Source organism: Rousettus aegyptiacus, unplaced genomic scaffold, assembly GCF_014176215.1.
Source record: "Rousettus aegyptiacus isolate mRouAeg1 unplaced genomic scaffold, mRouAeg1.p scaffold_m13_p_6, whole genome shotgun sequence".
In the NCBI taxonomy this organism is placed as follows: Eukaryota; Metazoa; Chordata; class Mammalia; order Chiroptera; family Pteropodidae; genus Rousettus; species Rousettus aegyptiacus.
The window spans coordinates 112,036,905-112,062,262 of record NW_023416309.1 but is presented as its reverse complement, the minus strand read 5'-3'; the positions used below and the strand labels follow the sequence as shown (position 1 = coordinate 112,062,262).

The 25,358-nt window shown below is 58.2% G+C and overlaps 1 protein-coding gene and 1 pseudogene across 1 annotated transcript; one reads left to right on the top strand and one right to left on the bottom strand.

Moving 5' to 3' along the window:
- The first annotated feature begins 416 nt into the window (after positions 1-416).
- MXRA7 (matrix remodeling associated 7) lies at positions 417-24,656 on the top strand. Its single transcript, XM_036222891.1, is given in 6 exon segments — positions 417-708; positions 13,341-13,410; positions 17,174-17,270; positions 23,755-23,865; positions 24,038-24,100; positions 24,102-24,656. Coding segments are annotated over 6 exon segments (750 nt in total). The 5' UTR covers positions 417-441; the 3' UTR covers positions 24,244-24,656.
- Positions 11,775-11,893, bottom strand: LOC118604486 (annotated as a pseudogene).
- Positions 24,657-25,358: the final 702 nt, after the last annotated feature.

The following is a 25,358-nucleotide window of genomic DNA, read 5'->3' as shown; positions in this document are numbered from 1 at the left end:
GGCTGTCGACCTGTAGAAAGTGGCGAAAAGAAACCAGGGCTGGCGTTTGGTTTTCACTGTCCTCCGACAGGCAGTCCGGTGCTGGTTTAGGGGAGCCCGCCTGGCTTCGCGGGGCCCAAACGAGCACTTACATTTCCAGTGTGCTCTAAGATGCCCCTATCCGTGTCCAGGGCCAAAGTGATGCCGGGAGATGACAGGCTGCGGGCAGCTGAGCGGGGAGTGATTTCAAACCGTTTTCAGAAGGAGCCGAAGCGCACGGCGCCCGACCTGCCGGGGCGGGAGGGGTCGGCCCTCCTCCAGCCTCGGGGGCGCGTCCCAGGGGCTCCGGGCTCCCTTCGGCGGGGCGGGGCGCGGCGAGGCTCCGCCCCGGGGCGGGGCGCGGGCGGGGGCGGCGGGCTCCCCCGGGGTCCCGGCGGGCGGGCACTCGGCGGTCGCGGCGCGATGGAGGCGCCGGCCGAGCTGCTGGCCGCGCTCCCGGCGCTGGCCACGGCGCTGGCGCTGCTGCTCGCCTGGCTGCTGGTGCGGCGCGGGCCGGCCGCGAGCCCAGACCCTGCGGGCGCGTCCCCGGGGCCCGCGCCCCCGGCCGAGGCCAGCGGGACCCCCGCGCCCCCCGACACCGGAGCCCCGGAGCCCGCGGCCGCGCCCCAGGGCCCGGGGGAGCGCGCGGGGCCGGCGGAGGCGGAGGAGCAGGCCGCCCAGGCCAGGCAGGTAATGGCCCGGGCCCCCGGGGCCCCTCCCGCCCCGGTCCGGTTCCCTCCGCGGGGCCCCTAACGCCCCGGTCCGGTTCCGACCCCTGCGGCCGCCCCACGCGCCGGGGGTCCCCCGGACCGACAGAGCCCGCGGCCCGCAGGGAAGGAGGGTCGGGCGAGCAGACGCACCGCCCTGGCCCCCCGGAGCGACGCTGAGGGACCAGCCGGTCGGAGTTGTGGTTTGTTGTTTCGCTGGCTCCGCTCGGCCTCCCCGAGCCCGCAGCCCGGGTTCCCCTCTGCCCGCCGCAGCGTCGCCCCCAGGACGCGCACGGCGCACCCCACCCGGCCCGCCCACGGGCTCCCGAATCCACGTGCACATGGCTTCCATCAAGGCCGGCGATGGCAGTTGTCTTGCTTGTGAAAAAGATGATAATACTTTAAAAAGAAAAGGAAAGCTTCCTTTTCTTTTGGGCCAATCTGAAATCCAGCTTCCAGAGTCAGCGATGCCGCGCTGGGTGGGTGGGTGTGTGTGTGTGTGTGTGTGTGTGTGTGTGTCTGTCTGTCTGTCTGTCTGTCTGTGTGGCGCGGAGGATGGGGCCGGCGGAAAAGGCACCAGACAATCGCGGTCATCCTCACTGTTGTTTTCAAGCAGCACGGTGCCCGGCACAAGTCCCTCGGGGCAGCAGAGAAGCCCGGCCCCTGCGGAGTGAGGAAGCAAGATAAAGCCTCCCACCGCCCCGCGGAGCCCCTCTAACCCAGCGCGCCCCCATACCGCCCCTCAGCTCCGTCCTGACCCCCGTCTGTGTCTGGCGGTCACCCGCCTTCGCCCCGCCAGCCCCAAACACTTGTCCCTATCCTCTTTAGATTGGAAGCTTGCTTGCCAGGCGGGTCCCTGGATTTCAGCACCTTGGGCCCTCCAGGCCGCCATGGAGGGTCCCAAGACTGATCCGAATCCCTTGTTCTTCCTCCTGTTCTTGAAAGGGAGGATGGTGGGGGCGGTAGAAGCCCCGAAAAAGTGACTTTGGTGCGCTGTCAGCGCGTCCGCAATGCCTGCTCTGAATTTTGCTGGACAAAGTGGTTTACCCTGGGCAGCACCCCAAGCGGAGGGTGAGGCCTCCAGGCGGGCAGAGGCATTTCTGTTGGCTGAGCAAGCGTACCAGACCCCCCTCTGAGCAGGCGCTCTGCTCGACAAGTAGGTGACTGATTGTGTCATTAGAGTGGACTCTAACCAGCCTGCGGAGGGATGTGGTGTTTATCCCAGGAGGGGCAGGGACTCTGGTTTAATGGGAGCTAGCGCTCTGTGCGTGGAACCGGGGCCCTGCTGTTCTCGCCAACCTCGCCCACGGCGATGGCAGGTAGGGTTTGCACGAGTGCTCATAGGTTAGGCTTGCTCACATGTTTGGGGTTCCTGCCTCTTGGGAGGGGGAGAGGTGTGGGGTTGTTCTCAGGCGGCTGCTTGCTCGAACTCAGTCCTTCGTCTGCACTTTACGCCGTGGCCCTTAACCACCCAGCCACAGCTTCTAGACCGAAGTTTAAAATATCCTCTAGTGCAGGGGACCCCACTGTTAGGAACAGGCCACACAGCAGGAGGTGAGCGGCAGACCAGCGAGAGAGAAGCTTCATCTGCGTTTGCAGCCGCTCCCCAAGTCATCAGGCATGAGCTTCTCCTAGGAGCACCGGTGCCTGGTGCCTCAGAGGTTGGGGACCGCTGCTTTAGGGGCGCTCAGCCCTATCTGGATCCTCTGGGTTACAGCACTTCTGAAGGAACTTTCTGTGAGGCCACTGGATTCTCTGCAATATGATATCTCATATAACGAATGGGCTTAGTGTCACTGTGTAAGCAGCAGCCTGGGACAGTTGGGCTCGTCCAGGGGAAAGCGAGGGCGAGCGAGTGCTTCGAAGGACAGGACGCCTTCCAGCGGTTCACGTGGCAGGCGCAGACTCAGGCGCTCCCACAGCCCATGCCAGTCCTCGCTCTGCGACATCTGATCTGAGATGATCCTCCCAACTCCGGCATCAAGTCGAATGAAGTCCGTGTCCTCGCTTGGCGTGAGGTCTTGCCCTTCCCTTTTGGGTTTGGATCCCCAGCCCTTTTTGAGCTGGCACAGCCCCCCTCGACTCTAATTGGCAAGTAGGGGTTGGGGGCGAGGACCCCAGGTACCCACCGTTACCCCACCTTTCAGTGGTGGGCTTTCCTTTGGAAGAAGCTGCTAAGACAGTGTCTGTAAATGGACGCTGGCATTTTCAAAAGCAGTTCCCAGTGCTGCCTTCTGATTGTCATACTGCCCGAGCCTGCAGAGCTGGCCGGAAGGACCCCTGAGGTAAAGAACTCAGGTTGGTGGCTTTGAGGGGAAGCAGAGGGTGAGGCCCTCAGCCAGCCTCCTTGTCTCTTACTGAGCGAAGGGCAGCAGGGGGAGAGGAGCGGGAGCCGGAAGTCACTGCCCCAGAGAGCAGCACTTAACTCGCCTCTCCCCTCCCCCCTCATCTTCCATTAACCGCATCCCTTCTAATCCAATCGCCTGGCTCCCCTGCCAGGCCCGGGAGGCCTGGGGCAGCTGCTGCCTCTGCCTCACAAAGCTGATTATTGAGAAGGATCTGGAGCCCGGGGAAGCAGCCTTCCGCTGGGGCTGTAGCCTGCTAGGAAGCGTCCTGGAGGGCTGGGGCACCTAACGGCGACGGGAGAAATGGGGGCAGGAGGGCGGGGGAGGCTGAGCACAGGGCAGTCACAGCATTAGAACCTCTCTCCCTTCATTCTGCCCAGGGGTTAGTGTGGGGTGGGCGGCAGAGGAAGCGAGACGGGCATGGCCCGCCCTCATGAAGAATTATGACGCTTGAGGTCCGGAGCCAGAGCTGGTCCTTTTCACGGCCGAGAAACAGCGCTTCTTGGTGCCGATGTGTATGTAGGTTGGGGTTCTAGGATCCCCAGGGTTGCTCCTTCCTGGCGGTGTGGGTTCCAGTAAGGCCGTATCTTAAGGTTCCGGAATAGTGGTCGAGAGCGAAGGGTCAAGGGTCATTCAAAGGGTGTTAAGAGCGAAATCGCCGTGTCTGTGCCAGAGCTCGACTTGGCTTAACTCAAAAGCTGAGAAGAGACTTCCTGCAGGGCAGCTGGCCAGTGTCGCCAAGCGCAAAGCAGGCAGGGAGGGTCCTCTGTGTTGAGGGAGATGCTAAGAGACACGACAGACAGATGCCATGTCTGACTGATCTTCGGTGGGATTCTGGATCAGAGTCAGGATGGGGAGCTGTACAGAACGTTCGGGAGACAACTGGGACATTTTGCAGAGGGACGGTGTATTAGATCATTGTATCGTATCAAAGCTCAGTTTCTTGAGTGTGATGCCGGGGCTGTGGTTATGGAGAAAAATGACCTTGTTCTCTCAGGAAGATGCATACTGAAACAGTAAGAGATGGCACCTCGTGATTCAAATAGTCTCTCTCACACACACACACACACACACACACACACGTGGGTGCGTCTGTGGACAGAGAGCGATGGCAACATGTTAACAATTGGTGAATCCAGGAGAAGGGTATGTGAGGGTTCATTGCATTATGCTTCCAACTTTTCTGTGGGTTTGGAATTTTTTAAATAACAGTGCTGGGAAGAAGGAAATTGCCCAGGAAATTTTTTTTGGATACACTGGTATCCAAAAAAGTGCTCCAGCCACGTGGCCTCATCTGTCTGTCCTCGCCTTTCTGAAGTCACCCTGTTAGGTCCCTCTTGTGTCCCCTACCCTCCCCAGCCTTGTTGCCACAGGTGTGCCCCGCCCCAGCCCAGAGCCCCTGGCCTTCCCAGGATGACGAGTAGCAGGCGAACCCCTCCCCCACCACCAGCCCTGACCTTGCTGTTCCCTCAGCAGAGGCGGAAGCCAGCTTGCGGAGGGCTGAGCAGATATTTGGCAGTTGTTCATATCACTCTGGAATCTTGTCTCCGTCAGCTTGGGCTGCTATAACAAAATGTCACAGACTGGGTGACCGAAACAATAGACATTTATTTCTCACAGTTCTGGAGGCCGGAAGTCCAAGAGCAAGGCGGCAGATCTGGTTCCTGGCTTAGACACCAGCGCCTTCTTGCTATGTCTACATGGCGGAGACAGAGCTCCCGGCTCTTCTTATAAGGGCCCTAATCCCAACAGGGGGTCCCCCTTTAATCCTAATTACCTCCAGAGGCTCTGCCTCCAAATGCCATCACTCTGAGGGGTGGGGGTCCAATGTATGGATCCTGGGGGACACAAACAATCCATCTAGAACAGGTCTAGTGATTTGCTGGGAGAAAAACTGGAAATAGTCCAAATGTCCATTAATTAGGACATCGGTTAATTAGCAAACTGGCCAACATAAGTAAGGGGAAAAGCAGGATGTAAATCAGGAATAATGGATTCGCAGTAATTATGATGATGAATGCTGACTGAGCCCTTCAGTGCTCAGTAGGGCGACAGTATATCTTTTGTAAAGTTGTTTAAGCTCATAATTTAATTTGTTTTCGAATGAGAAAAAGTCCGGGGGGGGGGGGCCTTTCCCGATGGCTAAACTTTGTTCTTTCTTTGAGAGAGAGTTTTATTTGCACACAGAAGAATTAGCTGTTAGAATTTTCTACTTAGTGAGAAGAAATGCATCTTTATTTTTTAATTTTTTTAGAAGCTTTTTAAAAATTATTATTATTTTTTATTTTTTAGGAAAGGCAACCTTTGGTTGACCTCACAGATTGCAAGGACCTTGTCAGCTTACAACCTTTTACTTTTTTATTTATTTATTTTTTACGCCCACAGCACCTGGTCTTCCTAGGTGGTCTCCCATTCAAGTACTAACTACTTCGCTTACAAAGTAATACATTTTTAAAGAACGAAGTAATACATTTTTAAAGAACGTGTCTTAAGAAGAAAGCTACCTAGCTTTGGGGACTTAGAAACAAAATGCTGGGCATGGTCACTTCTAGACAGAGTCTCCTCTTTCCCAGGGAGTCGGCCCAAAGCACAGTGTGGGAGGGATGAGAGCGACCAGAACCATCGAGGGACGTTTCCAGAGAACCGCCAAGGCCCTGCTGGTCCAAGCGTCTCCGGAACAACCGGAGTCTGACCACACTCGGTCTGCTGCTCTTGGGGACAGAGATGTGGGGCTGCACTCTGGTCGGGGTCAGAAGCCCCCTCCGCGACGGGGCCGATGCACAGACACCGCGCTTCGCTGGCGTTCTGGTCACTCGGTGCCTGGTCAGGGCTGACAAGGCATTGGTCACTTGCTCCAGGCCACAGTGGCTGAAGAACAGCTAATTAGATTACATGGTCCAAAGGACACAGAGTGCAAGAATTCACGGGCTTGTCTATCTAATATTTCGCTTCTGAAGAGCCATAGGACTTGGGGAGGTCACTTAACCTTTGGGCCTCAGTTTCCCTATCCACAAAGAGAAGGGATTAAGCTAAAGTAATCTCTGATATCTCTTCGATAACAGCCCAGGTTGTCTGCTTTCTAGTTATCAGCTCCTGTTTCCCGGATTGCATGGGGCGGAGATGTCTGAGTGTGCTAAAAAATTTTCAGGTAAATATTGCAGGCACTACTAACCCTTTGGCCAGCCTGGCCTCTGGCCGAGACAGCCTTCGACATGTTCTCATCAAGGGCCTAATTCTGTGCCCTTGGTATTAATAGGTTTTCTCCTGGCCAGATTCTTTGCCGAAGACGCAGAGTCTGAGCTCGATCTCAGAACGAGAAAATACCCCCGGCCCAGTGCTATCCGGAAAGGTGGGACCTGACTCCAGGCGCAGACCATTCTTATCCCTGTTCTTCACGCAGCCTAAAACGGGTCCCTTCCCCTCGGCCGAGGCCTCTCAGGGAATTTTAAACCCTGGCCACCTGTCCTCTGGCCTCATCCTTCAAGTTGGCCGTCTCGGCCTGGATGTCCCCAGCACAGTGGTCTCCTTTCTTCCCACACGTCCCTAGCTCATTTTGTCAATCCCTTCATTTTCTTCCCTGTGCTCTTTCTTTCCTTTTCTATTTACCCCGAAAAGTAGAGTCTGGAACGGCCCTAATGCCTGCTGGGAAAGGCCGGGGAGAGTGCTGGCCGCCGCCCCCGGGGTGTGTTTTTTTATGAAGCTTTTGATGTCCTCTAAATCCCCTTTGTCGGAAAGATGCCAAAAACCCTTTATCTGAGAGGACTGAATCTGGCGTGACTGCGACTGATCCTCTGAGTGAGAGACAGTGTTTAGGGCTTGTGACCGAGTCCTCGTCCGTGGGGATGTGAGGTGGAGACCAGGAGGATTCTTTTAGTCGGGAGGGAGGAGCACAGGGCCCTGCGGCCTGGCTCCTCGCCGTCCTGGGGGGTGTATAATGTGAACCCTAAACCTCGGTCTCTCCCTCTCTCTCCCCCTCCCCGCCCCACCCCTCGAGTCAGGGCTCACTTACCCAGTGCCCTTCCTTTGCTCTTTGTCCCCAAAAGACAAAGAGAAGCTTATTCCCTTAATATCAAGTGAGGCGGCATGGCGCAGTGTGTCCCCGCGGCGTGCCCTCCGCCCCCTCCCCACCCGGGCTCTTCGTCTCAGAGTTCCTCCACCGTCCCGCAGCTGCTCAGGCCGAGTCCAGTTTCCCCTTCTTGTCTCTTTCTCCTGCTGCTGCCCACAGTCACACAGTCGCTCGGGCAGCAAGCAAGTCCTGGCACCTCTGTCTCCAGAAACCTCCCGAATTCGCCCGCTTCTCTCCATCCCTCTGGCCCGTCTCCAGTTCTGTGGCTCGCCCGGGCTGTGCAGGAGCCTCCGCGCTGTCTCCCCCACTTCTGCCTCCCCTCGTGCCACACCGGGACCTTCCGCACAAAAACCTCCCCCCCCGGTTCTCCCAGGAAACCCCTCCAGTGGCTTCGTCGCCTGCAGAATAAATCCCAGACCCTTACCCCAGCCCCTTGGGACCAAGGCCTCCCTCGGGCACAGCATCCGTCCTTCCCGCGGCTCTGCCTCCTGTCCTGGGGGCCCCCGCCCCCTCCACCGGAGCCCTGGAGGGCTCCCCGGTGCCCAGACACGCCAGGCCCACGCCACTCACTCCACCCAGCCGGCCCTTCCCAGCCGAGACTGTCGCACGCTCGCTCCCCGTCCCCCACCTGTCAGGTCCGGGTCCCTGGCCACCTTGGCGGGGGCAAAGCGTCGGCACTCACGCGTCCGAAGTCCGTGGATTCCAGTGTGCGTTGTCTGCCGCAGTGGGACGTCAGCCCCTGAGCACGCGGCGGGACCCGCCAGGCACTTCTTGGATGAATACGCCACAGTCACCGCAGAAAGAAAGGAAAAGAAACGCCCTTGGCTTTTGCCAACAGGCAGGTGCTGCCTCCCCATAGGACGGCCCTGGGCAGCAGCAGGAGCCTCATGGATCACGCCCCAGGCCGCGACCGCCCTGGAACTACACAGCATGCCCCAAAGGGGCAGACGCCCTGGAAGGCAGTGAGCTCCCTGAGGCGAGACGTGCTCGCGCTGACCCTGGATAACCAGCATTGGTTTCATCAACCAGAGTGTCGCAGTGGGTCGAAGCCATGTTAGGTCACTTGTTTTCTGACATGTTTTCCTCTTCGATCTTCGATGGAGGCCAGTGCATAAAACAAAGGCAGAACTCTCTTGGGGGTGGGGGGGTGTCTTGGCCCCTCTTCCTCCCCCTCCTCCTTGCCACAGTCCCTGCAGGACCCCTACAGAGCTCAGGGGGGCCCAAGGCCCAAGCCAGGTCCTGTGACCTCAGAGGGAGGCAGGCGGATGGCCCAGAGGGGAGCGGGAAGGACGGATGCTGTGCCCGAGGAAGGCCCTGGTCCCAAGGGTGACCCTAAGTGCCAGCTGTCCCCCCCACTGCATGGTGCACCCCGTGGATGGGAAGGGGAGCGCTTCGCAGTAATGCCTCAGAGCCTGGCCTCGCAGCGTCTGGGAGCAGGACAAGTCGGGATGCTGGGGATGGTTTGAATCGCACCCATGGGGATGGTCCTCACGGGGTCCGGAGCAGGGAGAGCGTGGGAAAGGCAGCGCGAGAAGGTGTTCCCAGAGCGGATGAGTCGGAGGAGCGTGAGTCACGGAGCCCGGGCCGGTCAGGGCACTGAGCCCCGGTGGCAGGACCGTGAGCGAGGCGGTGCGCCCCACAGACCTTTCGCAGGCCGGGGAGAGTCGAGAGGTCGGAGTGGACGCAGCAAGCGTGACTCCCCCTTCCCAGGCCGTGATGAAGTGTCCCGGGTGCTGTGACCACAGAGAAACACTGACGAGTGGAGAGGGGGCCCGTCTGGCACGAGAAGACGTTAGTTTCTTGTCACCCGGGACGTGCCTTTGCAGCTGCAGACGTGGCTTTAGAGAGATGGCCCGAGCGCCTGGGCCTGGAGACGCCATCCGGAGGCCTGCGGGGGCCGAGCTGGCTCGGTGGAGCCTTTGCAGAGTCCGCCGTGACGTGACCTCCGCCGGGCCCCCTCCCGCCTGGCCCCACGCGGGCGCCGGCCCTGCCCGCTCGGTGCACCCCAGGCCTGCAGTCCGCTCGACCAGCCTGATGACCCGGCGCTTCCGGCGGGGAGCCAGACTCCAGAGAGTCGCTGGGAAACCGGAGCGTCCCACGCCTGGCGTCTCCCGCCCCCCAGATTCTCGTGCCCTCCGCGGCCTCCCCTGCAGCCCTCGGGCTGGGCCGAGCTCCCCTTCCTCAGCCCCGCCCCCCCGTGTCGCTTGGCTGCACAGTGTGGTCCTGAAAACGCGCGCAAAGCCGTGTGCGCCAAAGCGGACGGAAGGCGGAGCGCGCGGCCCCGCGGCGCCCCCAGGTCAGACGCCGGCGGCTCGGGACCGGGAGACCCCGGCTCGCGCCCGTCCGCACTGTCCGAGTCTCCTCTCCGCTGCCGCACACGCGTTCACCACCGTGGAGCAAGGGGCACTGGACGGAGGCGGAAGCCCACCACCTCCAGGAGGAGATAAAGGCAAAACGCACAATCGGTGACGTTTTACTTTAAAAAAATAACAGTGGAGTCCTGTCCGCTGTTCCGATGTTACCCGAAAGGCCACTAATAGCCCGGATGAGCGCGAGGCTCTGGGGCGCCTCCCTGGGGCACAACTTGGAAACTGCTCCATCGCTACCTGCCCGCCTCCCGCCCCCCGCCCCGCACTGTGCCTCTGGAACCCGATGCGGGCGGCCCCGCCCCGGGAGAACTTCGGACGTTCTGGGCTTGCAAAGCGGGGTGTGAGTGGACGGTGACAGTGGTCGGGCTGTCGGGGACAGAAGCTCAGCTCAGGTGAGCGTGCACAGAACCGGAGCTGAGTGGCTCACATCACATGCAGCTGAAGACAAGTGTGAGGTGGCCTCTGGGGCCTCCCCACCCCACCCCCACCCTGTCTCATCCTCGGCTGCCTCAGCTTCTGGGCTCACAGCTCTGGGACCACAGGCCTCTTGTCCGGAGGCAGAAGTCGGGCCTCAGGGTCACCTCCACATCTGGTGCGTGGAGAGGGGGTGGAGTCCCACTGTCCTGACTGACAGTTCCCACTGGGACCACGGGCTTCGAGGGGCAGAGAGGGTTTCTGTGCATTCAGAAAACAGCAGGCGGCCAATTTGGCCGTGTTTCCTAAACTTTATTAAGTCTCCCACTGAAAAATTGATTTTCGTTTCCCTCCCCATAGATAAAGGCACAGAATCACTCCAGAGGTGTTGTAAAACGCTGTCTACCTCTACCCCACACACCGTGCTATTTATCTTTAATCTAGTTCGAGGATACAGGGCTGCCCCCAAAGTCTAAGTGCAGTTTTACGTTTCAACAACTTAAGAAGTGTAAATGCTACAAATCTACCAACACATCGGTCAAATATTTACTTATTTAAATGTCTCTTACACTTAGTTCCCTGACATTCGAATGCTAAGGTTTTCATTTTTATCCATTGTGTGTGCCAGAATCTGGCTGGATGGGCAAAGAGAGGAGGCCTCGCCCCTGGGCACCTTGGCGACCTTGGCGACCTGGTCGACCTACCTGGTCACCGCATCTGAGCTGTCTTGTGTGCATCAAGTCCTCTTAAGGCTGAAGTCGCAAAGGCCGTCCCTTTAGACACTGACCATGAATGTGTTTTTCAAAGTATGAAAACCAACTCGAGCCTTGTACAGCACTAGGTGGTGGTATTACATGGACTGGAGTAAGCAGCAGCAATATATTTCAAATGTAAATAACCTCAAATGTCATGTTTTTGTTATGTTTGTAGCATTTATGCTTCTGAAGTTATTAAAGCTTAAAATCGTTCGAAGGCTGGCTGCACATTTTTTTTTTTAAAAGCTCGTAGCAACTACTAAATTGCTTTCATGACCCATCAATCAAATGGGTCACAACCAGTTTGAAAGTTACCGCTCTTCCAAAGCCAACCGCGAAATCCAAACGCAGACCGGCCTCTCTCCCATGGAGGGCGTCGGCAGGTTGACTGGCGCCAGGTCCCTTTGGGGCGACGGGGTCTGCCGTGGCTCTTGAATTTCTCACCCTGGATGGCAGTTATTTGTGTACATGTCTTTTCTGCAGGACCACGAGCTCCTCAAGGACAGGGACTGTGCTGGTTTTTGTTATTTGTCTTTTAATCTTCACGTCCCTCAAACGTAATAGGAGAATCAATCTCCTCTCTGGTCTCGATATTAAAATACTTTCTGAGATCCAGCCCTGTATAGGTTCATGGTGTTTGTCTTTTTTTTTTTTTTAATAAAGAAAAAATGTAATAGCCCATTCTTATTGTTCAGAAATTGCTGTAAAGCATTAAAAAATTTTGCAAGAGTGATTCCTACCTATTAAGAGAATCCAAATGATACTGAAATGTGTAGGATGACAAGGCTGACCCCCAGCTCCTCTCCCCAAAGGCAGACACTGTTCACAGTGTCTGGAGTGCCCTTGCAAAACATTTTTTCTATGTGCTTACGTAGCACTTTCATTTTTACATTTACACCGAGAAGACTGCAGTCCTCACGCGGGGCTGCTGCTTCCTTTTTCCTCTTGGTAATTTATCTGGATGCATTTCTACATCACTACGTCTGCTTGCCTCCTTTATAATTTTTTTAATTAATTTTTTTTTTTTTTTTTTAGGCAAGGCCCTTGGTTGACCTCACAGATTGCAAGGACCTTGTCAGCTTAGAATCTCTTACTTTTTATGCCTACAGCACCTGGTCTTCCTAGGTGGTCTCCCACCCAAGCACTAACCAGGCCCAACCCTGCTTAGCTTCCGAGGTCAGCCGGGATCGGGCTTGTTCAGGGTGGCGTGGCCGTACACTTGCTTGCCTCCTTTTTAATGCACCATGTTACATGGTACAAGTGCACCATCATGTCCTTAACCCACTAATATTTAGGTGAACATATTAGCCAGATATACTGCACTGTAATATACTTAACCCTACGGATAGACATTTAGTCGTTTCCGGTTTTGTCTTGTTTTCTGCTGCATGCAGAGTCATTATATAAAAATCCGGGTAGCAGGTTTTCAGTCCAGAGCAGGCTTAGAAGTGGGTTTGCGGAGCCCGAGGCGTGTCTTCTTTGTGGGGTGAGGACGCTTTGTGTGCAAACCTTGGGAGGTGCCTGGACACCGAAGCCCCAGGCACTGACCAGGGCTCAGGGCAGCATCGCCCAGGCCGAGGTGCTGCCGAGGCTAAGTGGAGAAGGGCCGGCTCCCGTCTCCCACCTCCCACCCAGCTCTTCCCGGCTGCATTTTGTGTGGTCCAGGAGAAAGGCACAAGGGACTCGCGGCCCTTCGAGGTTCGGCTGCTGGGCTTGTGCAGACTTTGCCTCCCAGCTCGGCTCGCTCTGTTTGGCGCCTGCCTGACGCTCAGTGCTCCAGCTGCAAACCGGCTGGACCCCCGAACCAGAGTCCTAAATGCCTGGGTTTGCATTTGCCCCCTGCGCTGGCTCCTCCGCCGCCCCTTCATGCTCTGCTCCCCACTCTCACACCTGCCTGTGTTGGCATGAGCCCAGCCCTTTCATCCTCCGGCATTCCTGAAATTTGAAGTCACTCCCTCCCTCCACCGAGGCCATCCCAGGACGTCCCTTCCAGCCGTCTGTTAATTGTGTGTGTCTGGGGCGAGAACCAGGCCGACGGAGGCGGGGTCCAGTTTGGGGGAAATGGACACTGAAATGGCTAGGGATAGAAACGACGTCCGAGGAAGCAGAGGCGGAGGCCGTGGCCGCGGACGCAGCTTCTCTGCGACGCCCAGCCCCAGACGCCCACCGGCTTTCCCTCCGTGTCCTGCGAAGGGGTGGTACGGCGAGGGGGCGGGAGGCCCCAGTCCACTTAGCGACCTGGTGTCCAGATGCTTTGGCCAGCACCCACCTGGAAAAGAGACTGAGGTGCGAGACCGAAGACAGGGCCCCCCGGCCCAGAGTCTCCCCATCGCCTCGGCCAAATGGCATTTGTACTGACATCATACCATTTTCACCTGCTGTTGACCTTGGCCCGCATGCTGTCTCCCCACACACGCTCAAAGGCTGTGCGTGCCCAGGCCGGCCCTGGGCAGCCCCTTCCTCCCTCCCCGACGGTCTGCCCACTGCTGCCCCGCCTCACCGAGGCGGTCACTCCCTTCTGGCCCCCCTGCTGCTGTGGGACATCGCTCCTGAGAGTGTGCCCAGGAGTCAGGTCGCTTTTACCAAGGGTCAGACACCCAAGTGACAGTATTAGAGAGCCCCCTGTCCTGTCGTGCCCAGGCTCTGACCCTCTCCTTGTCTTGCAGGAGGAGGAGAAGGAGGAGGAGCAGGACGGTGAGGAGGGCTCACCTCCAGCAGGGCCCGAGGACGAAGACGGTGAGTGGGACCCGGCCTCCAGGCCACACACACACTGAGGCCGTGGCTGCCAGACAGCGCTGTGCGCCCCTGGGGTCCCCAGCTGAGGATCTGAGGGCCTGGGGTGGGGGAAGGGAGGGAGGGGGCTGAGAAGTCAAGTCCCGCAGGGCAGGGAGGATGAGAGAGGATGATGTCTGGGCCAGAGCCCGCCCCCTCGCCCCGCCCTGCCGCCCCCCCCCCACCTTCCGCGCCCATCCCCCCACTGCCTCCTTTGCTCTTCAGTCTCCTCTTCCATCTCTGCAGTGTGAGTGTCTCCCAGCACAGGCGGCCCACCTCGTGACCGTGACCGAACCGAGCACCCTGACCTTGCATTTCCTGCGGTGTCTCTTAAGCCCCTGCTCATCACCGCTGTGTGCATTTCACGGTTCTCTGCAAGTACCTCTGGCCTATTTTATGAGGACCGAAGCCACTCGCCAGGCCGCTGCCCGTGCTTTCTGCAGAATAAAGTCCCCGGGCAGGGAAGGGGAGGCCTGATTTCTGAGCAGCTTCAGCTAACTAGCCAGACCCCCCTGGCCATCAGGTGCCAGGCAGCCAGGAGAAGAGAAAGGGAGTGACCAGGAACACTGAGGAAATGGGCCGATTTGAACTTGACCACGTGGAAGGTGGTGTTTGTCCTGGGAACCCACAGGGGCCAGCGCCCTGGGCAGAGACAGAACCAAGCATGGCATGGGGCTTCCGCTCGCTCTGTCATGTTTTATTTCTTTAAAAAAAAAAAAATCTGAAGCAAAAGTAGCAAAGCGTCAACACTGGTTAAGTCTATATGACAAGTATTGCTGTACTTTCCGGGTATGTTTGAAACATTTCATAATTTTTTAAAAAGCGAGACCGTTGCTGTGACTTTAAGTCAACTGCTGGCAGGAGCGGTGGAAAGAGAAGGTTGCAGGAATGCAGGGCCCGAGGCTGGCGTGGGCCGGGGGGCAGGGCTGGGCGGGGGCTCCTGTCAGTACAGCCCCAGAGGACAGGGAGAAGCAGGCAGGCGCGGGCGGGCTGTACAGCAGCCCCTTGCCAGGGCTCCCCCCGCCCCCGAGCTGTTGGTTCTCCCAGACCGTCCACAGGAACCGTGGCTCTGGGGTCTGTCCCTGCCACATCACTGTGTCCTGTTACGGACTTGAGGACACAGGAAATAAAAGATGAGGTGGCCGAATGCCCCTGGACCAGGACAAGGGGAGGCTGAGCAGAACCCTTTTCTGAGCCCCACACGCAGCCATGTGCCTCATCACTGAGCCCTCCCTCCTTATCTGCCTGCTGCCCTGGACACCCCCCGGCTCCCAGCCACTGCCTGCCAGCCCTGACAAGGTAGACGGGGGAGAGGTTTATGGCCCCAGCTTGGAGAAGAAAACGTGAGTGGGCTCCCAGCCCCTCTGCTTGAGCTAATCGATTCCAGTGGAGTCGCTAAGATGCGTTCCCTAAGCAGCTCAGTGGATTCACGTAAGACTGCAAGAGGCAGTCGCCCCTCCCCGGGGGCCGTCACACTGAACCCTGGTCTAGCAAAATTGGAAGCGGCTGTGTGTCACTTGGTACACACATGTGTTTATGTGAAAGCCTTTTCAAGTCTCTCTGGCTCAGAAAACGGAAAGCTCATCAGAGCTGTCCCATCAATTGAAACCTTGAGCGATACCCAGCTGGCAGCATTTTTTTTATGTTTCATTTTTCCAGAATGTAGCATTGCAATGACCTTGACGTCAAGGCTAATTGGTTTTCTTTGTTCCTCTGTTTGACGTCCAGAAGCAAGCAATGGCTGCGAGCTCATTCTGAGTCTGCAGCTCAGAGTGATTCCACCCGTGGCAGGTTTTTCAGAGTTTTCCTGGAAACCAGAGGCCCAGGCCCCTCCAACAGCACCCTGAATTACTAAGCGGGCTCCCCAGACCCCCAGACGTGGGCCCTGCAAACCCCATGCTGCTCGAAGCTCCTGACTTCACGGAATGGGGCTTTCCACCCGGAGGGAAGAGCCGGCTAACGGGAGTGGGGGTCTCCAGTGAGGAGGGAGGGGTGGGCTCACCCTGCACGGAGCCCCCCAACAGCAGAGGAGGACGTCCCATGGCCCCTCAGCCCCAGGCCATGTCCTGCTGGCCGCTTGCTCTCTGCCGCCCAGCCTCACCAGCCTCCTTGCTCTGCCGGGTCTACAAACCCCTCCCTCCAGTTAAAGTTCCAAGCAGCCCCCTCCCCACGTCCCTCTTCCCCTCTGCTGTCCTCTTCCGCGGAGCACGCATGACCAACTGCAAACTCTATTTCAATTACTCATCTTCGCTCGCGGTGTTTTATTCACCGCCATCCCCTCAGCCCCTAGAATGATGCTCACTACGTTTGAATGAACGACTGATCTCAGAGCCCATTAATCCTCACACAATGCAGTAACTGCTCCCTAAGGGGAGGTGTCGGTCCCTGAGCTGTTGGCAGGGGTGAGGGACCTTCGGGAAGACGTGCGTACCAGAGCTGGCCTTCTCCTAAGCGGGGTGCTGGTGAGCGGCAAACACAGCCCCTCACAGCGTAACGTCTGGGTTCTGACTGTGTATTCAGAACGTCCGTTTGCCCGCCAGAAAGAACCAGAATGTGAGAGGCTCAGGCTTCTTCCTCCCCTTGAGCGCAGATCAGCCTCTCTGGCTGTGGGGGCAGCCGCCAGCTGGACAGCTGGACGTCAGGGTGGCCTGGAGGCAGGATGTGGAGGTGTTTTGACATTCCTGACATTAAAATGAGGGAGAAGTCGAACCCTCTAGAACAGAACGGAAAAAGAATACATCCGCGTGGGAGGGCGACTTGCTGGCCTCTGCATTTCCCTTATTCAATTCTTTACGTGTTAATGGAAATTAGATAGGACAAGCCATGGGGCCTCTGTCCCCGGTTGGCCAGAGTCATGTACCCTACACCTGCTGGGCTGAAGCACACGTGGGGGCATTGCTCCCGACGGGACACTCGGCCCAGGGCAGGCTCCGGGGTGCCCTTGGCCCTTGCAGCCTTCGCCCGCAGGTGCCACCTCCCTGTGGCCTCGCTCCAGGTCACGTGTCTGTGCTTTCCTCTGTCCAAACCCCAGCCATGTTCCTCCCTCAGACCCTTTTGTTCCTTGGGAGGCAGCTGAGGCATGGAGAAAATGAGCCTGACTGACGTGACAGCCCTGGACAATGGGGCATGGACCCCCAGTCCGGGAGACTGGAGGACCTCAGCAGAAGGGTCAGGGGTCCCTGTGCGGCCCTCCAGACCTGGGACCCAGGGAAAGGCAGGGACCCCAGAGCCTTCCCCGAGCTGAGCTGTAATTAACACAGCAGCAGTGGGGACTTCAGAGGAGGGAGGAAAGGCAGAGACAGCGGCTTGGCGTTGGGGGGCAGCCAGCCAGCTCTGAAGACGGCTTGCCGGGTCCTGCGGGGGAACCGGGCTGCTGGCCTCTCTCCGGCCGCCTCACGTTCGTGTACACAGCCATGTTTCCAGTCCCTAAAGCCGATGCTAAGTTCCTGTAGGACTTCACGGAAAGGGCGCGGGAGGAGGGGTGTCTGATCGGGCAGGGGGTGAGAAGATGCTCCCACCGTGGAAGTCGTCCTCTCTGAGGCTGGGGCAGCGGCGGGGCTGGCACCGGGTGTGCGTGGGGCTCTCCGTCCCTCCTCAGGGTGTGTGTGTGGGGGGGTCCCTGTCTGGCCCCGAGGGTTCTTAGAGACTAGCAGAGGCAAAGGGATTCGACCTGCGGGAGGGCCCGACGCCCACACCCCCGCGGGCTCTTACCATCCCCTGTCCGCAGGGGGAGAGGCCTTCTCCTTCAAGTACAGCCCGGGGAAGCTGCGGGGGAACCAGTACAAGAAGATGATGACCAAAGAGGAACTGGAGGAGGAACAGAGGTAGGCGCCCCGCTTCCTCTAGCCAGCTCGGCTTCCTGCTGGACGGTCACCCTGCGCCCTACATCCAGGAGGCCGACCCCCTGCCCCCACCCCCACCCCCCGACCATTTTCCACTTCCATTTTAGGGGTTCTTTCCTGTCCTGACAATCTTCAGCCAGGCTCTCATGCCCCGGATACAGTCCCCTTGGGGACTGTGCGGGGAGGCGGCCGAGCCCACTCCTTGCACCCTCTCCCGAGATGCCAGGGAAGAGCCTGGCGCAGATGCGGCCGTTCGCTTGCACGCCGAGCCCGTGACAAAGCCGATCTGTCACCTCGCGGCACAGCGCGGTCGCGCCTGCTCCCCCGTCTGGCGCCCGCCCTCCCAGCCCAGCGCCGGCGGTCGGTTCTCATCAGCTCTGCTCCGCGGAGCTCTGAGGCCACGGCCGCGGCGCAGCTGCCCGTTTGCAGAACTGGGCTGGTCCCCGCCCAGCCGGCACCCACTGCGAGTCCGCTCCGTGCATCGCGCGCTGCAGCAGCTCGGGAAGCCGCCAGCCCGCCAGCTAGGGGGTGACCGGGTCTGCCCCGTTGCCCGGGCGTCCCCGCGCATGCGCACGGGCGGCCCGCGGCCTTGGGTTCAAGCAGAAGTCTGAACCCGAGCGCTGCGCTGCAGCACCCAGGGAGGCACGGAGGGCTTATGATTCCAGAACGCAGGGCCCAGCCACCCTTTTATTACCCTCACCCCGCCCCCCGGTGTCCCTCAAAAGTCAGAAGCCGTTCAGCCCACGTGTACTCCGTTTCCCCTTCCGGAGATGCGGCCCGGGATGCCTGCCAGGTGGGGGTGGAGGAGTCGCAGGGCAGTGTAAGCCCGGGGAGGAGACCCCGGCAGGGGAAGGCAGCCTCTGGGGGCCCCCACTCCCCCCTGCGATGACGCTGCCTCTGCTGTGACCCGCTTCGCTGCCTTTATATTTCAGGATTGAGCTGACCTCTGACCTCACTTCCCTGTAGCAAGTTCCTTAGGTCCTGAGCCACAAATATTCTTGCAAATCCTTTTGGTAAGGAGATTGGCTTCTTAGCCTAGCGGTGCTCCCCTCATCCTGTCTGTTACTGTGTCCCCAACACGACCGACGCGGTCTAAACCCCCCCCCCCCCGCCGCTTTCATAACCAACACACATTTCTGTGCACAGAGCCTCTCGTCGGTCCCCGCCGCACGGACCGCGGGGCGGACGGGCCCTTCTCGCGGCCGCCACGTTCTCAGAGGCAGGTCCCTGGTGGTGGGGGGCCGAGGGGGAACTGCCTTCCCGGGGACCGCAGGGGGCTGCGGGCACGCGCACGCCGCCGCCGCTCCCGCTTCGGTCCTGCCCTAGGAACAGACGCAGCGCGGAGCACAGTGCGCGGCGGGAACCCCTGCTCCCCGGTTGTGGGGCACGCAGGCTCCTATGATCAGAGCGAGGGGTGGCCGACCCCGCAGCCCCGGGAGAGCGGAGCAGGCTGCGCTCCTTTTCCTGTGTGGTCTGTGGCGGATTCGGCGGGGCGGTGGCCAAGTGGAGTCCCGCAACGAACACCGCGTGGCCCGCAGAGCTTAGAGGAGTCCGCTCTTACAGAAAATAGGGAGGGCTTGACGCCCCCGTAGTCCCTCGAAGGACCCTGCGGACCGAGGCTGTGGCCGCGCCCCTGGCCTTGGTCCGCGTGCTCAGGTAGATGAGAGGGACCGTGAGAACAGCAAAGACCAGTTACTGGACTGCACGCCAGGCCCCGCCGGGAGTCGGCTGCCACCGGCCCAGGGTCGGGAGCCGGGAGGGAGAGTCCCTTCTCTGTCATGCTGAGCTAGCAGACGCTGCTTTGCTGGAGAGCGTCTCCCCCACTGCGTCTTTGGGGGTCTCTAGATGACCCATCCGCACTTCGCTGTTCTGTGGGGCCGGGACAGCTGTGCCCGAGTGCTGCCCTTGGGGTGAAGGAGTCCTCGGCCTCCTTATCCGCGGGCTGTGGTTATCGCTGGCACACCACGAGTTGAGGAGGGGATGAGAGACTTCACCGTCCTTGAACACGGTTTCTCACAGGGCGGGGCTGGAGTTCACGTTCATGCTCATGAGTGCCCCTCCCCAGCATGCTGTCTGCGGCGTCTGCTTGCTCTCTCCGGCCCCTGCATGTGGCCCGCCCACACCGCCCTGCGTGGGGCCCCTTGACGCTTCTGTTCCTCGCATGGTGAAGCTTGGGGTTGCAGAGGCTGGCAAGTTTGGCTTTGTCTTTTCATCTCCAGCAGGATAGTTCCGGGGGAGACCAGGAGAGCTTGAGGGGTATAAGACAGTCTCGATCCCTGCTGAGCCCAGGAGTCCCCCCGTGGAATCATCAGTATGAAAAATAACATGCATATTATTGTCGAACCACTAAAACCACAAGACAGTGGAGTGTGCTTTCTTCTTCACCTGTCAAATTCTTACAACCAAACTCTGCCTGTTTCTAATTCCTTTTCTGGCACACGGGGTCCCAGTCAAATTGCAAGCTAGTTAACAAACACTGCAAGTCCCTGTCTTTATTAATTCGGCCAACTTACAGTGTCTAGAGCCCCAGTTGCTAGTGGTCCCGTGATTCGGCATCACCCAGAAGCCTCGGTTTACAAGTTTCTGGGGCATGGCCCTTAGGAAGCAGGGCTGAAACAAGAGGCCCCGAATTCGTTCCTCCACGTGCTTAGTTGGGCGTCTCCATCCTTGGACCTACTCACAGGTGAGGTGAATAGATCCAGAGTTGGCTGCTGCTTAGGAAGGACCTGCTTTGTCACTGTCTCCCTTGCCCCTCCTGCTTTCCCCTGGGGCCTGGGGCTCCCAGGCGTCTCCGGCATTGCCTCCGCCTGGCTGGGGGTGTCCCTGGGTTCCCACCACAGCTTCTCCGGGAGAGCTGGTGAAGCTCGTGAGATTGGGTGGCTTCTAGTTTGGCAGGAAAAAGACAAAGCTCCACCGCCAACTCCCCTCCTTATACACCGTCCGCTCTTCCCGTCTCTGCTAGAGAGGAGAAGGGAACCCAGGTTGCAGACCCAGCTGGCTCCAGGACCCGGGACCCCAGCTCCCGCTGCGTTCTGGAGGACTGTCCTGACTTTCTAGAAAGGACACGACTCTAGTGCAAGGTGCTTTGTATGACATAACGGGCAAGGATGCCAGGAGGCAGAGAAGCCCCACTGGGATCCTCTCCCACTTTCTGCTGCCTGACCTGTCTATGCACCGTCTGCCAGTGTAAATGTCTAGAAACACATGCTGACTGACCTCCAGCAGAGGGCGCCAGAGGGCCAAAATCGATCCCTGGATTTCCTCAGCGGGTCAGAGTGATTCTGCATGTCATTTAGAAAAGGTGGGCGCACTGTTGGCCTTGTCTGGGGGAGCACACATCCTAAGCTGCCATTGTCCCCCAGAGAGGGAGAAAAGCAGCCAGCGAGAATAGGAAATAATCTAGAGGTGATAGGAGCATTCTAGGGCAGCTGCCTAGTACCCGGCCCACCTAACGACCCAGATGCAGGCCCCACCGTAACGACCCAAATGCCTCACATGCTCGGAATGGGCCTCGGCGAGATGCTGGGGTCCCATGCAGGGCCCCACTCTGAGGAACAGACTATCTTGCTGCAGGTGATGAGAGGCAAATTGCCTCCCAGGTGTCAGATCTGCAATTCCAAACGTCTCCTTCCTCCTCCCGTCCCCCCTCCTCTCCACGGTACTCGGTACTCGTACTCGTAAGGCGGAATGAGTAAAATCAATGACCTTTTCCCTGTTTCTCTTTACAGAACCGAAGAATAATGAAGTTACCCTTAGCGTCCTCCTAGAGGCTTTTCCTTTTGGCATCTTAAAAGCTTGAGAGATAACACGAAACCCCCAGAAGGCGGCCTCTGAGGCTTCCGGGGGTGTCTTGCCTACACAAACCTGCCAGACCCTCAGGCAGGACTTTTCCTTGGGCTGGGAGGACCTTGGGGACGCCTTTGGCTCTGTGTAGGGTGCTCCTCCCTGTTTGCGTGGAAGGCTTTGTTAGACCCAAGGGTTTTAAGAGTTTGTTCTCACTCCCTGGACCTCGATTTTTCTTACCACTCGGCCCTGCCCGCCACGTGCCCATCACACCTGAGACAGCAGCGGCATCAGCTGCCTCATCATTTTAAAGTCACCATAGCTTTATCCCAGCCCTCCTGCCTTTACTTCACTGAAGCCAAACCGTGAGGGACTCTGAGGGGTGGCAGAGGGAGGGGGCAAGCGCCCGAGCTCACCTCACCGGCTGGGCTGGGGGGCAGCGACTGCCCTTCTCTCCCTTGCTCTGTCTGGCTTGGTTGTTGTGGGGTGAGAGGTGCCATGTTAACGACCGGGCAGCAGAGAACCAGGGCCAGTCACGGACCTGCCGCTGCCCTTCTCCCCCGCGGGGGAGGCCTGAATCCAGCGCTCCTGTTGCTAAGGGCCTTCCCACCAATGCCCTAACTAGCTGGGCCGGACCCCCGCCTTCGCTTTGGCTGAAGTGGTGAAGACAGTGCTCGCTTAAGACAGGCTTCCTGACCATGCCTTCTCCTGGCACATTTCACACATGAGCTAGCCCTTCCCCGAGTGATCCGATCCGCCCCAGATTTGTGTCTTGGAATTTTATATTCGACAATATTTATACGATGCCAAATGAATCTGCAGTTTTTTAGATATGTAGGTTAAATCATTTTTTTTAAAGCAGTTAAGTTTATAGAAAATGTTTTTCCATTTAATGGAGAGCTGAGAAATGTCCACTGTCAACCCGCCAGGCCTGGGCCTAACACCGCAGGTCCAGGGGCTCAGGCAGAGCAGGCAACGAGGCGACAGCCACACGGCCGCGTGGCGTGGCGAGCGGGGGCACTCTTGTTGAGCGCACACACCCCCACAGGCCCAAGGCGTCGTCCTCGCCCAGCCTGGGAGCTCACTGATACCATACACAGGTGACTCCCTCCAGGTTAGTTACCTAAATTCGTCCAGAAACTTCCTGACGGCGGGCACCAAGCCTCTTGTACTCCTGACGGCTGGGGCCTGCGTATTCAGCCTTCGTTCAGTCTAATAAACTCTGAGTAGACGGTCTCAGTTACTGTGTTTTTGTTCGGTTTTCCTTTTTTTTTTTTTTTTTAAATGATCACCTTTGAACCCATTAAAACCCGAGCTTTCTCTCATTTTGATGCCCAATGCTCTCCAGCAGAGTACGAAGTCCTGCGTCCACCTCTTTAACAATATGCACGTGCCACAGCCAACGAGCACACAGGAGAGAACGCGTGTCCCCTCGGCCGGGTGCCCCGCGGACAGTGGGGTACAGAGTATTTGTCGCAGGCTCCTCTTCCTCCAGACGGGGGACAGATATAGAAATCACTGTCCCAGCACGACAAAGAGAGGCCGGGATTGGGGAATCAGTGCTTCGGCTTCTAGACGAGAAAACCCCTTCTAGTGAGATGCCGCTGCTGGACGGGAGACACGCGGTTCTTCCGGAAGGAACACGTTAGACTGACATCGGGCCGCCCCGACCCCGGCAGAGCTGGGGGGCTGGCCTGGGAGGCAGTGCCCGGGGCCGTGCTGAGGCCTGCTCCTCCCGACCTGCAGGCATTGCGGCAGACCCAGTGCACGCAGGGGCTGCGAGGTCCCACCCACTGTTTGGCTGGCATCCTGTGGAGGTGGTGGCACCGAGCCAGGGTGTGGTGCGCAGGGAGGGCCTGCAGAAGCCTGGAACCCGAAGAGAGGGCCGGTGCGAGCACACGGCGCCCGCTGCCCAGCCGTTGCCCGGCTTTGCTGGTTTCGCTCTCGCTTTCGTGTTTACGCTCCTGGGAGTTGTCCTGTGCTGGCCAGGTGGCAGGTGGCAGGGCCAGCCTCATAACGATAAGGGAGCCGCTCCCCGCCGTCCAGCCTGCGTACAGTAAACAAAGCTTCTCTCCAGCCAGGCCCAGTCCCTGGAAGGAGGGACAGGGGCCCCACTGGCCAGAAGGTGTCTTTGTGCAAAGTACAGGAAGTCGCCCCTTTGTCTGAGCAGCAAACACTCCCCCCCCCCCCCGCACCCTCGTGCATATGCGTCCACCTTTCCCCTATTTCCCAGCCCCTGGTGCTTCTCCTCCCTCCACTTTGGCCGGTCCAGCGCTGTTTCTGTCCTATTTCTTCACAGGGCCTCCAGCCACTTACTAGAACGTACCTCCTTCCTCCCGCCGCACTGTGTGACGTGCGGGCAACACGAAAAAGAGGCTCCAGGGGAAACGGAAGCACTGAGAACCCGCGATAACTCGGGGGTCCCCAAATCTCTAGGGCAAAACTAAGACTTAGAACGCCAATGTTCAGAACCCTCGAGTTGAGTTTTTTAGACCGAACCAGCTCCCGTGTTTTGCGTGGGTCTCGTTTGGGTTTGGTTTTCCCCTTGCTCTGGAAAGCAAATGCAGAAATACATGAGAGGGGGGTCCGACCCCCCAGGAGGCTCGCGGCATCTCTCTCTCTCTCTCTCTGTCGCACCTCAGGTAGGAGCATCTTTCTCCTCTGTACCCTTTCTTCTCGACAGAGTTCAGAAAGAGCAGCTGGCGGCCATCTTCAAGCTCATGCAGGACAACAAGGAGACCTTTGGCGAGATGTCGGATGGTGACGTGCAGGAGCAGCTCAGGCTCTACGACATGTAGGCTGCCACCTCCGCCACCCAGAGGGATGTCCACGGCTGCTGCACCGTGACTCCGCCCTGCCCCGGGACCCCGGCCCTGGTCACTTTCTGACCTTCGCAGGCTTCTTTTTATCTTCCACCCATAGTAGTGGATTTTCTCAGTTCTCAACATTTGTATATCCCATTACAGGGATCAGGACTGGAGCTTAGAAGAGATAGTCTCCGAGTCCTCTGGCTTCTGCCTGCTGGTGAGGCACCTGTGACACAGGTGAGCCTCCAAGACTGTCTCCTGATCCTTCTGTGCAGACGCAGGGCAGGCAGCAGCCCCAGGGGCTGGCTTGGGGGCTCAGCCCCCCCCCCCCCGGCACAGGGCATGGAAGGGATCCACGCTGCTGAGGGCAAGTGGACCATCAGGTTCTGCGGCCTGCGGGTCCAGTCTAATGACAGTACTCTCTCATTCTGCCTTAGGAGGATTTCTGGAAGCTTCCATAACTCTGCGGAAGCAAGCAGTCGGGGAGCATTCTTTTAGCGAAAAGTCTAATTCAATCTCCCCTTCATCCTAGAACAGAACGACCGTATCAGAGTTAAGCCCCTCGAAGAGCTCCTTTCATTCAAGCATGAGAATTACTTCACACTTAATTAAGCGACACTTATTTGAGTGCTTATAATGTACCTAGAACTATGTTAGACGCTGCAGACAGGAGAAATAAAATACGCGACATGGTGCCTACCTTTAAGGAGATTAAAGTTGTCTGGAGAGTCACCTTGCCAGGCAGCATTCAATAAAATGCCAAAATGACCTCACCGAACAGTGTCTGGGACACCTCATGAGATCGATAAATTCCTACAAGTCAGTGAACGTGTGACGATGGAAATAACAATGGTTCTTCATGCTGCACAGGGCTCGTTTCTGATCACCCCATCGGCGTAAAAATTCACAGCGCACTGAGTTAGGGAGGGTATGCTGAAGGGAGAACCTATGAAGTTCTTACATTTTTTATTTGCTGAAATAAAACTAACGCACTAAATTAAAAGAAGCAGTGGCGTTTGAGGCACCTCAAGTTAATGCTAATGGGGAGTACAGTCGGCCCCCTCTCTGCGTCTCTTGCTGGTGAGAATTTTCTCAGGCCTCCTCCCATCTGTCACTATGACTCCTTTTGCTTCTTTGCTAATGGGGTGCAAATGAGCTTGGCAATGAGAACCAGTCTGAGCCTCTCAGTTCCGCCCCCTGCACCCCAATCATTGCCCTACTCTGGGGCCCTGATCCAGAGGTGTGTGCACAAAATAGCAGTGGCTTGTCACCCATCACGCACCTGCAGTGGGTTAAAAACCACGTCCACAGATAGTTCATTTCTGTCAGACTCTCCTCGCTAGAGACTTTTCAGAGCCTCCTTCCCTTAAAGCATCTGTTGTAACCGCCACTATCTGGACAAAATTAGGTGTCTCCTCACTTCTCGTCCTCGAAGTGATAGCCTCTCTGGGTGACCATGTTGAAGAAAACGTGCCATCTG